This window comes from Frieseomelitta varia, unplaced genomic scaffold (genome assembly GCF_011392965.1).
Source record: "Frieseomelitta varia isolate USP_RPSP 00005682 unplaced genomic scaffold, Fvar_1.2 scaffold_520, whole genome shotgun sequence".
NCBI classification, from domain to species: Eukaryota; Metazoa; Arthropoda; class Insecta; order Hymenoptera; family Apidae; genus Frieseomelitta; species Frieseomelitta varia.
Window position 1 is genome coordinate 213,140 of NW_025110280.1, and position 12,667 is coordinate 225,806.

At 37.1% G+C, this 12,667-nt stretch overlaps 1 protein-coding gene across 1 annotated transcript; it reads right to left on the bottom strand.

The window, feature by feature from the left end:
* Positions 1–5,696: 5,696 nt before the first annotated feature.
* On the bottom strand, positions 5,697–10,394 carry LOC122533338. The gene is made up of 2 exons (XM_043662956.1): positions 10,264–10,394; positions 5,697–6,197 (listed from the first exon to the last, which is right to left on the bottom strand). The coding sequence occupies exons 1-2, from the start codon at positions 10,283–10,285 to the stop codon at positions 5,872–5,874; spliced, it is 348 nt and encodes a 115-aa protein (XP_043518891.1). The 5' UTR covers positions 10,286–10,394; the 3' UTR covers positions 5,697–5,871.
* Between the last annotated feature and the right edge of the window lie 2,273 nt (positions 10,395–12,667).

The following is a 12,667-nucleotide window of genomic DNA, read 5'->3' on the forward strand; positions in this document are numbered from 1 at the left end:
TGTCACTGGATGTTTATTAAATTTAAAAAAAAAAAAGCGACATTATTCATGGGTAATCATCCCTAATATTTTATACTACAACGAGAGGCAAAAATGTTCGTTCATAAGTCTCTAGGCAACTATACGAAATACTTTCGCGAGCCATTCTCCTAGCTGCGATGATTATTAAAAAAAAAAAGAAAAATGATACCGTTGCACTCAGATATACTTTTGAACAATAGTGTCGCGCACGTTACGTACAATAACTGTTGTCGTCGTTCCAACGAATCTCTTGACCAGAGGTTGCCCGTTTCCGGAAGATGCTGATTGCAAAAGGCCTAAGCGCCTCCTCGACGTTCCAGCTTCTTCACGTTTCGACTCCATTTTTTTTTTTCCCTCGATAAATTCGACCGGTTTTACCGCGTTCGATTTCATTTTTTTTCTCCCTCTATCATCGACCGTCGCTCTCATCCGTTCTTTTTCTCGTTCGTTCAGTTTCACCATACGGCGCTTCTTATCTCGCGACTGCGGATGCATTTTTCTTCTGGTTCCTCTTCCCGGTGCTTTTGTTGCACCCGTCTTCTTGGAGATTACCGAGGTAGTTTCGGGCCGTTTTGAAAGTTATTTGCCCCGTCGTAAACGCTCGTTCGGACGGAGTCGAGTCGGCCTTTCTTGCCGAGATCTTTCGTATCCTATAATTTTACGATACGGATATCAATGTCTCGTTTCACACGGTTCCGTTCTCTTAGGTCCCGACGCTGTTTCGCTTTTATATGTTATACTTCGCCACGCCTTCTCGTACGTTTCTATCGGGTATCTCCTCTCCTTTAGGGAGCATTGGATCGGCGTTTGAAACAGCCGACTTCGGATTTTTCCAATTTTTTACCAACTACGTTGTGTCGCGTCGTTCGCGTAATTCATCTGCAATTAATCAATTTAAACTAATTTCGATCGAATTTAACTGAACTAGATGTTCAAAGCCTAGGGAATAATTTAATTTTTAACATTCAACGTCTCGTTATTAAATTAGCTAAATACAATTTCATTTCTCTTAGCTGTAACCCGTTATATAGATTCTTTTTTAAGTTCGTTCTCAATAATACGTCCCGTCGTACTATATTTCTCGTTTCTTTTACTCCAGGAGGTTATTCATCTTCGTGTGTCGAGCCATTTCATCTTCAAGATAACAATTCAATTTTTAACATTCAATGCCTCGTTATTGGAACCTCTCGCGCCAGGAATGGCCAGTTTTTGTACCCAAATTATAATATTTTCACAGTTTTAAGTATATTTAAGTGCAACCCAGGCGAAACAGAATAATAAATTTATTACTTCTTAGCAAAAAGGAATTTCCATCCAGTAGTATATCGATGAATTCCAAAATAGAAGACGAATTGTTATATACGGTTTGGTCACTCGTTATGGTCCGCAGTCAGTTGCCAGGCGCAAGTGGTTGAAATCAGCTAAATCCAGTTTTCATTTCTCTGGAAAAACTCTCAATCCGCTCTTTCTTTTCATTTTCTCCTCAATCGCGATCTAAGCCTAACCCATTATCGTTTCTCTTTTCTTTTTTTCTCCAGTTTATTCTCAGCGAAACGCGCTATATCTCTCGTTTCTTTTTCATTCCGAGATTGCTCGCCTCCGCGCCATGCTAGAGCAGCTGTTTCGAATTCATCCCGAACGTATTAAATTGAAGCCGAGCGGATCAACAGCAATTTCCGCGGCGGCGTTCTAACCGACACGGTTTCCCGGTAAATTCTGAATGATGATCGTACATTTCATCCGCGCACATTGGCCCGTGCACGATTTCGTAGTTCTGTGAATGAATCTTGCGCCACGGCTTCTTTGAATTATCGTCCCCGCGAAAATTGATGTTAACATCATCGCGAGACTGAGGCTGAAATTGAAGTTACCGGTTCCTCTCGGTTCTTTTGCACGTTTCGTGCACATTGCGCACGAAGAAAAAATAAGCGATTTTACCCGTTCGAAGAGAAATACCTGCGGCTCTTTTGAAAATCCAGCGCAAATTAAATTTACCCGTAAACCCTCTCTGTTCATGGAACTACGAAAGTATAGTATAGTATAGTATATAATAAATAATAATATATAATATATAATATTAGTAATAATAATATATAATATATAATATTAGTAATAATAATATATAATATATAATATTAATATTATTGTTCGCCTCCGCGCCATGCTAGAGCAGCTGTTTCGAATTCATATTCGAAACATATAATATTAATATTATATATTATAGTATATAATATATAATAATATAATAAATATAATATAAAAATTTAAATATAAATATAAAATATATTAAACATATATAAGTAATTTCGTAATTTTTTGATACTATACAAAATTTTATTTAATTTAAGAAATAATACAGCTTCAATTTGTAATATAATTTAACAACATATATATATTCGAACGTATGACGTGCTGTTACAAATTACGGTTCTGGCAACGTCTCTCAAGCCATTTCTCTCGGCCAACGTTACATTTTATACGTTATGTGCACGTCTCTCATTATCCTGGTACATAGGTGCTGTACAAATAGTTCGCCGAAGTTCTTTCAAGAGAAAACGCTCTGGATTGTTGCCTTTCTCTCTCTCTCTCTCTCTCTCTCTCTCTCTCTCTCTCTCTCTCTCTCTCTCGAAGCCGGTGATTTTACGTGACGGTGTACAACGATAAATATAAAGCGTGACAGTATTTGTGGAAGTATTATGTCATATGTAGATATCGTTTATCATAGGCAGATATATTTCTTTCTTTCTTTTTAATCAAACTAATGGTCTCTTCCCTCTTTTTTGAAACTGAAAATATCCTTCCCTTTTATCCAAATATATCCTGACCGAGTACAATTTTAAGAAGATCAACGTTCTTTGAAATTTATCAAGAAGAATAGCAGAAATTTATTAGAGGTTTCGTGAAGACAAGCGACGTATTAGCAAAGTCTGTTTCCATAAATAATTCACTATGTGGGAAATTTAAAAATTCGAGAGTCAAAAAAGTATCGACACGCTTGTAACTCCGGTGCTTAATGGCGAAATGTTATCACGAGAACATTAGCAAAGAATGCTTGTCTTTAGACTATTAAAAAGTTTAAAAAATTATTTTGTTCGATCATTAAAAATATTTTATATTTTATTCAGATGCATCATAGACCTCCTCAAAAAGAACTCTGTGTTAATGTCTTTTCCATTACTTCTATTATTATTGTATTAGGTCAGGGATAACCATAAATAATGTCGTTTTTTGATACTGTACAAAATTCGAATTATTTTATTTGAGAGTTAATACAGTTATAATTTGACAATAAGCACGTTAAATTATATAGGTTACGTTATAGTAAATTAAATTATTGTCACATTGTTTAAATTTAAAGGAAACAACATTATGGATATACCCCTGATATTGTTAAAAATTGCTACTATGCTACTTTACTAGAAATTACTAGAAATTTTCTACTTTTATATGTAGTAAATTATAATTATTTTCATAATTATATTAATATTTATTTTGTTATAATTGTATTTATAATTATTATATTATATGATATTTATGGAAACAGATTTTGTTAATGTATCATTTGTTTTCACAAAAATATTGCAGGGAAACTACTTCTTTGATCCATTCTCAGAACCAAATCTGTTTAATCTATAAGGGAAATTCTTTTCTAATTATTAACCAGTTGCTAACAACTTCTCTAATGTAGAAGAACCATAATCAATTCTATAGAACACACAGGTACATTGATCTTTGACGCTAAACAATAGAAAGGAAACAGCGACAAAAGCATCGAGAGACATTCATCGCGCTCATTTCACGAAAACAACTCGCATTGCGTAACACCTACGCAAAATGCGTTTCCTCTTCCGCGTCTATTTCAATACTAATCGCGCGAAGCGTTCCTCGCGATGGCACCCGGCGCACGAACCAACGTGAAAGGTAATGACGATTATCACAACGGCTCGTGGTATTAGAATCTACGTTCCAACGGTGGCCTATGTGAAAGAAGTCTTTATGGTCGGCAGAAACGCCGAGAATCAATCAACTTCTAGATCAATGATGGCGAACCTATGACCCACGGGTCAGACACTGATCCACGCAGGCTTTTTAAATGACCCACGCGTTGATTTTTATAAACTTATCATCATATATATAAAAGAATTTTAATTATTTTTCGAAGCCCTCTTTTCAAAAAATGTTAAGAAAATTACAAGTATTCGGTTGGAGTTTAAAAGTGAGAAATAAATGCATAATTGTGTTTTATGGAAGATTTACGACTTGGTTATGTATACATGTAGGTATTTTAAGTCTTAAATGTTATATGAGTTAATTGTATCCAAAAAATTTTATATAGCGCTTACGATTAAACAGATGTAATAAACAGTGAAAAACACACTAGATCCCGTTCTCAGAATGGCTAGCTTTGCTAGGTTTTTATATAATAAAAGAGAGAACAGACAATAAAAAAATATTAAGAAATAAAGTATATATATCTAATGGTATAGTGATGACTGGGCATGATGTCAGCTCTTTTATATCAATTTTTCGACGTCGACATTTATTTTTTGCTCTTCACTTGCAAAAGTAAAAGTTGTAAAACAAAAGGGAAAACGTAAACTTTTTAGAGGATTATAAAAGTGAGAACTAAAAAAAGTAGTTTTTAACCATCCTCCCCTCCCCTTTTCCAAGTAACGCCACTGACTTAGTGACCCACCAGGTAGTACTAAAAAATAATGATCAAAATTTTTAACCTACTTCTCAAAAAGGTTCGCCGTCTGTTTCAGATCATCGCGAATCAAAGATCTGTCGATGCAATCTTCGATCTTTTCGTTTGAAAAAATGGGATTACGGTTATTTAGATTTAGGGAACGGAATATTTACATATTTATGCGAGAATTTCGTGGACCTGCTGATGGTAAATTAATATATTAAAATAAATTATATATTATAATTAATATATTGATATATTTAATGTGTCGATGAATTAAAATATATTCACGTCTGACAATAGTGAAATTATTTTAGTATTATATTAATATTTTAGTATTATATTACAGTTGAGAGATATGAGCTATGTTGCCAGTACTACTCGTGTTTCTCATATTTATCATACTTTAACGATACAAACGGAAAACAATTTATTAGACATGCTCCCTGTCCTGTGTTTTTATAGTAACATCACAATACGGATAATTCTTATACCAAATAAAAAAAAACTTGATTTTAGTTTGTAATTGTTACAGTCGAGATTACAATTGTACATTGAAAATAAAGAGGAAACGTAAGAACAGAGCTTCGACTTTGACTTGAGTTATTGATGTTATAATTTATCACATCAAACCAAGTCGCTGTAATTTCCTCTATAATTTATTCTAATAATCTACTATACTCACTATGATTTATTACGTAATTACAAGAGAAAATACTTAATACTAAGAAAGAACAAGTCGTAAAGTTCGATATTAAAATCGATTGTCGTAACGTTGAAACATGCTATCATTATCGAAAGATAATTAAAGATCTCTTCTCGAATGATATTTATTTACGAAAAAAGGAAAAGAAGAAAAAATCCCCCCCCCCCCTCTCTCTGATTATACTGACGAACATAACCAGTGGTCAAGAACGAAGTGATCAGGTTCATGTAAAATGAAAACGTCCCATGGTCAGAGGTCTTGGTCCCTTGAGGACTCGTCTCAAGGCTAGCTACTAGCTTCATATCTTACTTGGTCGTCGTCGTCGTCGTCGTCGTCGTCGTCGTCGTCGTCGTCGTCGTCGTCGTCGTCGTCGTCGTCGTCGTCGTCGTCCAGTTTCTCTAAGTTTCCGATTACACGCAAGAAAATGATTCCTAGTTTACTATCTGGCTTGGTTCTAGTCTATTAACTGAGATTGCAGAGATTGATTGCCGAGGAATTGGAAATAGAGAGGAAGCAATTTTCTTCGCTTCGCTTTTCGCCACGTTTGCTGATTCTTGCGATGGTCGGTGCCATTTTTCTTTTTTTTTTTTTCGTGCCTCTCTGACATTGGCGATCGATTGGATTCGTGTACTCTGCTGAAGAAATAAATTTTCCTCCCGAAGTCGGTCTCGACTGCAGGATTTTTCCGCTGCAGCGCTGTGTGCGTCGCTGGAGAACACGTTGTGAACACCTCGGTGACACGTTCAGTCAGCCAGCAAGGTACTTTTACCGTAACAAGCACTAGGAGAGGAATAATAAACAGTTGCAAATTAATAGCAGTTGGTCTGGTGGTTGCTGCAATTCTAATTAAACGAATGTCGCAAAGCGATTCGCGCTGCTCGCTTCATAACATCAATCCGATCTCAGAAAACTATGCTGGCTATATCAGTCTATAACGCTCGCAATTTGTATCGTGTGCAATTCGATCGTATCATTTCGCTAGTTATGAATCATTTCCACGCAGGAATCTCAATTACGGTGTATACATTATCCTGCGTGTTATTTCTTAAACCGAGTCCGTTCCAATTTGCCGTTAAATGCCATAACCTTTGATAATCAAATTTTCGTTTTTGCTTAAAAGTTTTTCGCGAGAAAATTGTAAACACACGCGTATAGCATCGAAACCGAGTTTCTAACCGCGTATATTTTTAGTTGCGCGATTATGAAACTGCGGCAGGTACCGTGCGAATTCTAGGAATTTCTTTTAAATAAAGCTATTACCTAAGGCGACTATTTTAAAGTCCACCGCTCGGAACAATTAGCACGACGTTATTAGATAATTTTGGAAAGAGTATTTGGCATTAAAATAATACGTTTATTTTTAACTCGAAACGAAAGCCCAGGTAAAAAGGTTTTCCCAGTTGGTCGTCGAGCGTTTCGTGGATCCCGCCGATGATTCCCGGTTTAATCCCATTCAACTGGGAATCGCATATTTCGCATATTTCCGTCTGGTCGTTCTACACCGCGAGCAATCCCAACAGAAAATCGTATATATATATATATATCGCCTCCAATCCCTCGCCTCGTTCGACTCGTAAATCTCGTGGATACACGCTCCATCCAACAAGTTCCATCTACGTTTTACGCCTCGAGCCGGGGATTCCTCGTGGAGCGGCGTGTGTCCGAATGTGAGGGCGGTGTGCTCGTGTCGGCAGCTGCGTTCCGTCAACAAAACGAAACGACAGGATCTCCAAAACGGGATTACGCAGCCGCCTTGATTACACAGGCGCGGCGGAGCGTGCGTGTAATTTTAGAAAGGCGCGGCCAAACAAACCGGGAACGACAGTGTTGGTGGATGGCAGTGTGCCCTGTTTGATCCGTCATTGGCTGCAATATAGGCGCCACTGGCCGCGTGTACATCTACTGTTATCACGGGTAAACACCGGTTGGCTCCAAATCTTCTCTCTCTCTCTCTCTCTCTCTCTCTCTCTCTCTCTCTCTCTCTTTCTCTCTCTCTCGTCGTGGTTCCTATCGCCTCGGCTGTTCAATCAAACGCGCGAGTGCACACACGGCGGCGCAATCTGCCTCGTACCCACGGAGGGAATTCTCCTTGCAAGGTGACCGACTGATTTTCCTGGTAATATCGAGTGTCCGGGCGACAAGAGACCCGGCTCTCTTTCGTAAGAGCGGAAAGTTTCTCGAGCGCTTTACTTAGTTTATCCAGACGCGTTTTCGTCAGAGGCCGAATCGGCATTTACGGATAAATCGGTAAAATACCGGTATTTTTAGGTTTATTTACTATTTCGATTACGTTTGATGAAACGGAAATGGTGCGAATACCGGTACGATGCTGTCAAAACGATGTTAGGTCGGTAGATGTATTTCGGCATAATACCGGTAGATAAAATATTAATATATTAGAAAAGGAAAAGGAGACAATGATTAAATGTTTTCATAAAGCTGCCGATAGTAAATTTGATGGCGCTTATTCACGTATCGTTTATTATTTCTAATACTAATTCATCGTTGTATCTTCATACAATATCTTCAGCCACGATACTCTTACTTCATTTTAAAAGATGACCAATTTCTCGATACGTTTTTCCTTTTTCTCGGTGAGAAATGACTAATTGTCGTACGTCGATAAATCGCAAGAGGAGTTGAAACAACGATTAATCGTAGAATGGAAGAATATTCCGCTAAATTACTTAAAAGAAATTGGAACTGGAAATATGCCTAAGCGTCTACGATATATTATTGAAGTTAAGGGCTACCTAACAAAATATTAATTACTGTTTATGTCAACAATTTTCAGGTTCAAATATTGTAGTTCCTCAAATGTCCGAATATTTTTGCCACGCTACATTTCGACATAGTTCAGTTTATTGTTTGATATTGAGAAAAGTATGTGCAATAAATAAATAAAATTTATGTTACTATAAACTGTAATGAATGTTGTATTATATTATTAAAAAATTAATCCAAATTTACTATTATAAACAATCGAAATCCACAACAATATTTTGAATAGCACGATGTCCGAGTATTAATAAGAGTCACTGTACGTAGAAAATGAAAAATGTGTTTTCGTCGGTAAAGCGGTACCGTATCGGTATATATTTCGGTATTTTTACCATTGTGGACATCAAATACCAATAAAATACGTATGAAAACACCGATATGACTGTCTTATACCGGTATTAAAACCGATTTCCCAAATAGCGGTTATATTACGTTAATATGTGAGCAAATACATACTGTATAATACCTAAACCTCACAATATTTCGGTTTCAGTCTCTGGGTATAATACCTAAACCTCAAACTATTTCGGTTTACAGTCTCTGGTTTTCGTGGCCTGGAACTCTCTGTTACGAGTCGATTTTCGCGCCGAGACATACTCTCCGGTACTTACCACAGACAACGTTCTCACACGTTGACATACGCGCGCGTATTATGTAAAGCATTTTCGGCGTTTCGAGTGTCGAAACGTGAAAACGACGAGTTACGTGTTTTATTTGCGGACGTAAAATTGGCGTACAACGTGGATACGTCGTGTGGTATTTTTTTTTAGCACACGATTGACTGATTACGCACTTTTGTAAAATACAGGTATAGTAATATCTTGTAGTCTCTGCACAATCGAAAAATATTTTCGCGAGCTAGTGTGTATTTTATCATTTTTTCAGGTTACTCTATACATGTTTTATATATATTATATATATTGTATGTGTATATTGTACACACACATATACATATATAAGAGATTTTGGAAGAACGTGGAAGTTGGCGTATCGATAAAGTTTATTTGAAGACAAATGGAATTTCCATGGCTTTGATCCTTCATCTTGAGCCACCGGTATTTATCGTGCGTTTGTTTTTGAATTTCGCAGATTCAACTTGTTGCACGCGAGCTGCGCGAAACGTTGCGCGCAAACTTTATAGGTATATCGTAGAAAATATATCTATAAACATAACATGCCAATCGGAGGGACATTTTTCTATCTGTCATATCGGTTTCTATCCCTTAAAAAAAAATTTACCAAATTGCATTATTTGTCACTTCTAAGACCTCGTGACAACAGATTATGAATAATTAAGTAAACTCAGAATAAATGAAAGTCTTCAGGCGCCATTTTTTATCGTATCGAACTGCGAGTAACAGAGCCCCGATTTTTAAGAGGATTATTCACTGGATCATCACCTTATCATATAATATCGAGTCTACTGCAAACGAACTTAACAGAAGTTTCTCAGTGTGTGATGGATCGCAAGAAACCTAATCCCGCGCGCCGTTTTATCGCACCTTTCATCTAAAATTTCGATACATTGAGAAGATACTAATTAATAACAAAATTAATAACGGAGATTTACAGTATACCAGGAAGATTAACTCAGCGTACGCGTCTTATCATTCTCTATCTAAAATTGAATGATCTTAGCTAAATTTTAGCTAAAGAAAAAAAGAAAAGGAAAAAAATACTCGATGTGTATCACGCCATTTGACGCCACCTGGAGTCGTTATTTAAATGAAAAATTACTAAATCCTTGCGTGTTTTACTAAAAACTCGCTCTTTCTTCCTACAATCTTTTGATACAGTCTGTATACAGAGGCGTGCAGGCGGCAAAAACACAGGCACGTAGATCGAAAGGCAAACAATCAGAAGTTTATCGTCGGTGGCCGGCTTTCTCGGTGTGCTACGCGTGTCGTTAGGTATGCGACACGTATGGTATACCTACACCAAGGCACACGGTCGTAGAAAGGCCGTTTGAAGGACAAGGGTCATGTCTGACGCCGATATATATGTATATATATATGTGTATATATATATATATATACGCGACATGGCCACTGCTTTTACTGCTTACCTTTACCATGCAACCCGACCATGTGCGTGCGTCTTTTCTTCGCTTCTGCCACGCTCTTGCTCCAACTGTACCACCGTCACACTCGCAACAGTTCCACGAAATCTCTACGCGAACAACCGTCAACCCTTGCAGACCTTACGGCCGGTGAAAGTTCACCTTTAGTTTTCACTTCGAAACGAAAGGTCCAGTATGTTTCTGTTTGTTTCTGTGGGCGTACACGTGTTCCACGAACAGAATTCGTACTAACGTAAGATTCATACTTTTCTGTACTAAGATCGAAGCGTAAGATTTATAGCAGAGAAAGGATTTGTACATTTTACTAGAAATCATTCGAGTCTGTGAAAATACAATAGTATACTTACACAGGGTGATCACTGAAAGATCGTATGATGTAAAACAGAAATAACCTTTTCCAAACACATGCTTTCCTAATTTTTTATTATTTCATTTGGATATAAAACTGATGGATTCTTTTCAGTATCGTGTGTGAAAAGCAACATCCCTCAAATGACCACCATTATCCCGCTCGCAGATAAACAAAGATTGAAAATAAACAAGCTGTGACTTTTTCAAACCCTTCAGTTCTTCAGTGGCCACCCTGTATAAATATATATATATATATATAAAATTTCCTCCCCGTGAAAAATTATAAATTGGTCATTTTGAGCACCCTGGTAGTTCTAGTGTTAGCAATATTGTACTCGATAATTATCGAGCTCGATGTTATTAAATTAAACGAAGAGAAGATCAATATTATTACATCTTGCCCTTTTTAACTTCCTGCGCTGGTAACTGGTTCACGGACCATAACGAGTGACCAAACCAATAATCCAATAATTTGTCTTCTTTTGGAATTCATCGGTGTATCACCGGATGGAAATTACTAAGAAGTAATAAATTTATTACTTGTTTTGCCTTGGTTATGTCTCAGTATACTTAAAACTGAGAAAACATTGCAATTTTGGGCCAAATGTTCTCGACGTGTGTGACGAGGTTAACAACTCGTTTAACCCGTTGCGCTGGCAACTGATTGCGGACCATAACGAGTGACCGAACCGTATATACGATAATTTCGTCGTTTTCGTTTTGAGCTCGTTGATACGATATCACTGGATAGAAATTATTCAGAGGTAATAAATTTATTATTTGTTTTGCCCGAGTTATACGTTTCGATATACTTAAAAACTGAGAAAACATTGCAACTTTGGGCCAAATGTCGTTCCGGCGCAAGAGGTTAAGAACCGGGCCGTGGAGAATTTCGATGTATTTACGATACACGTTATCGCGCGAGAAACAACGTACAGCCACTCACTATTAATAACAATTACATATATCAACAGTATAATACTATTTCTTCTCGCATTCCTCGCGATTCTTCGTTTCTCGATGGCAGAGCGTGTAATGACTACGACCGTGTGCATCGTGCGTACACGCGCACCTACATACGTAAAGTAGTTAGCCGGCTTGGCCGTGCCAAGGTTGGGAACCTTATCTAAGCCTAGGGTGTTTGACCCAACTGGGAAAAACACATTAACACACTCGACGGCTTGCGCTCGTCGTCGCACGGCTCGATGCGTGCGATCCTTCATTCACGATCGACCTCTGCTCCGGAATCGCGAGAAAGTATGCGACTTTTTCTTTTTTTTCTTTTCTTCTTCTTTCTCGCTGTGACTGGCTTGGTTTCGTAATAGACTGTGCGGAGAGTTGAGCCGTGTACTCAGAGTGTTCCCCTGTTCCACGAAACGGATAGGTACAAAGATGATTGAAATTTTTAGGAATCATTGTCCGACAATTGTTCGAAGCTTACGTAAAGTAAATCAAGAGTTTTTTCTCCTCGGTCAGAAGAAAGTGACAGTGTTACTTCTTTTTCTTTTTTCTTTTTTTCTTGTACAGGTTTGAAGTTCGCATCGACATATCGATTATTAATAATCACTTATGTGTATTTTGTAGTATAGGTTTATGTCCATCAAGTGATGATTCTCGGATGATTTTGAAAAGTCAAGGCAAAGATGAAATCCACTCAAATTTCATGCATTCGTACAGAATGTGAGCTGTGACAGATTTTTCACATTTATTGCAAAAGGAAGAGTCAGTCTTCTTTAATTAGATGTTTATGAGTTATTTTAGCGTGTTTTGTCCTTAATCGAATCAGTTTTTTTTTTTTCTTTTCTTGGTTAAGCTAACTAATACATTCTGAATCTTCATTCGATTTAATGTTGTCCATAGTCGGTTGAATTCATCCTTGACGTTGGTTTTTGCCATAGTCTATAAATTCTTAACTTGATACTTCCTCTTTCTTGAATTTATCTTGGAATTCACGATTTTTACAAGAATCGTTGCTTTCTTAACCATTTGCACTCCAAATTATTTTTCAATTATCTTTTTTTTTTTTTTTTTTGGCAAT

Bases quoted from the DNA above. Each gene is read 5' to 3' on its own strand.
- LOC122533338 (XM_043662956.1), bottom strand. From the start codon at position 10,285: ATGGTCGGGTTGCATGGTAAAG. The intron at 6,198-10,263 runs GTAAGCAGTAAA...TTCCTCTCCTAG, and splicing joins GGTCGGGTTGCATGGTAAAG to TGCTTGTTACGGTAAAAGTA.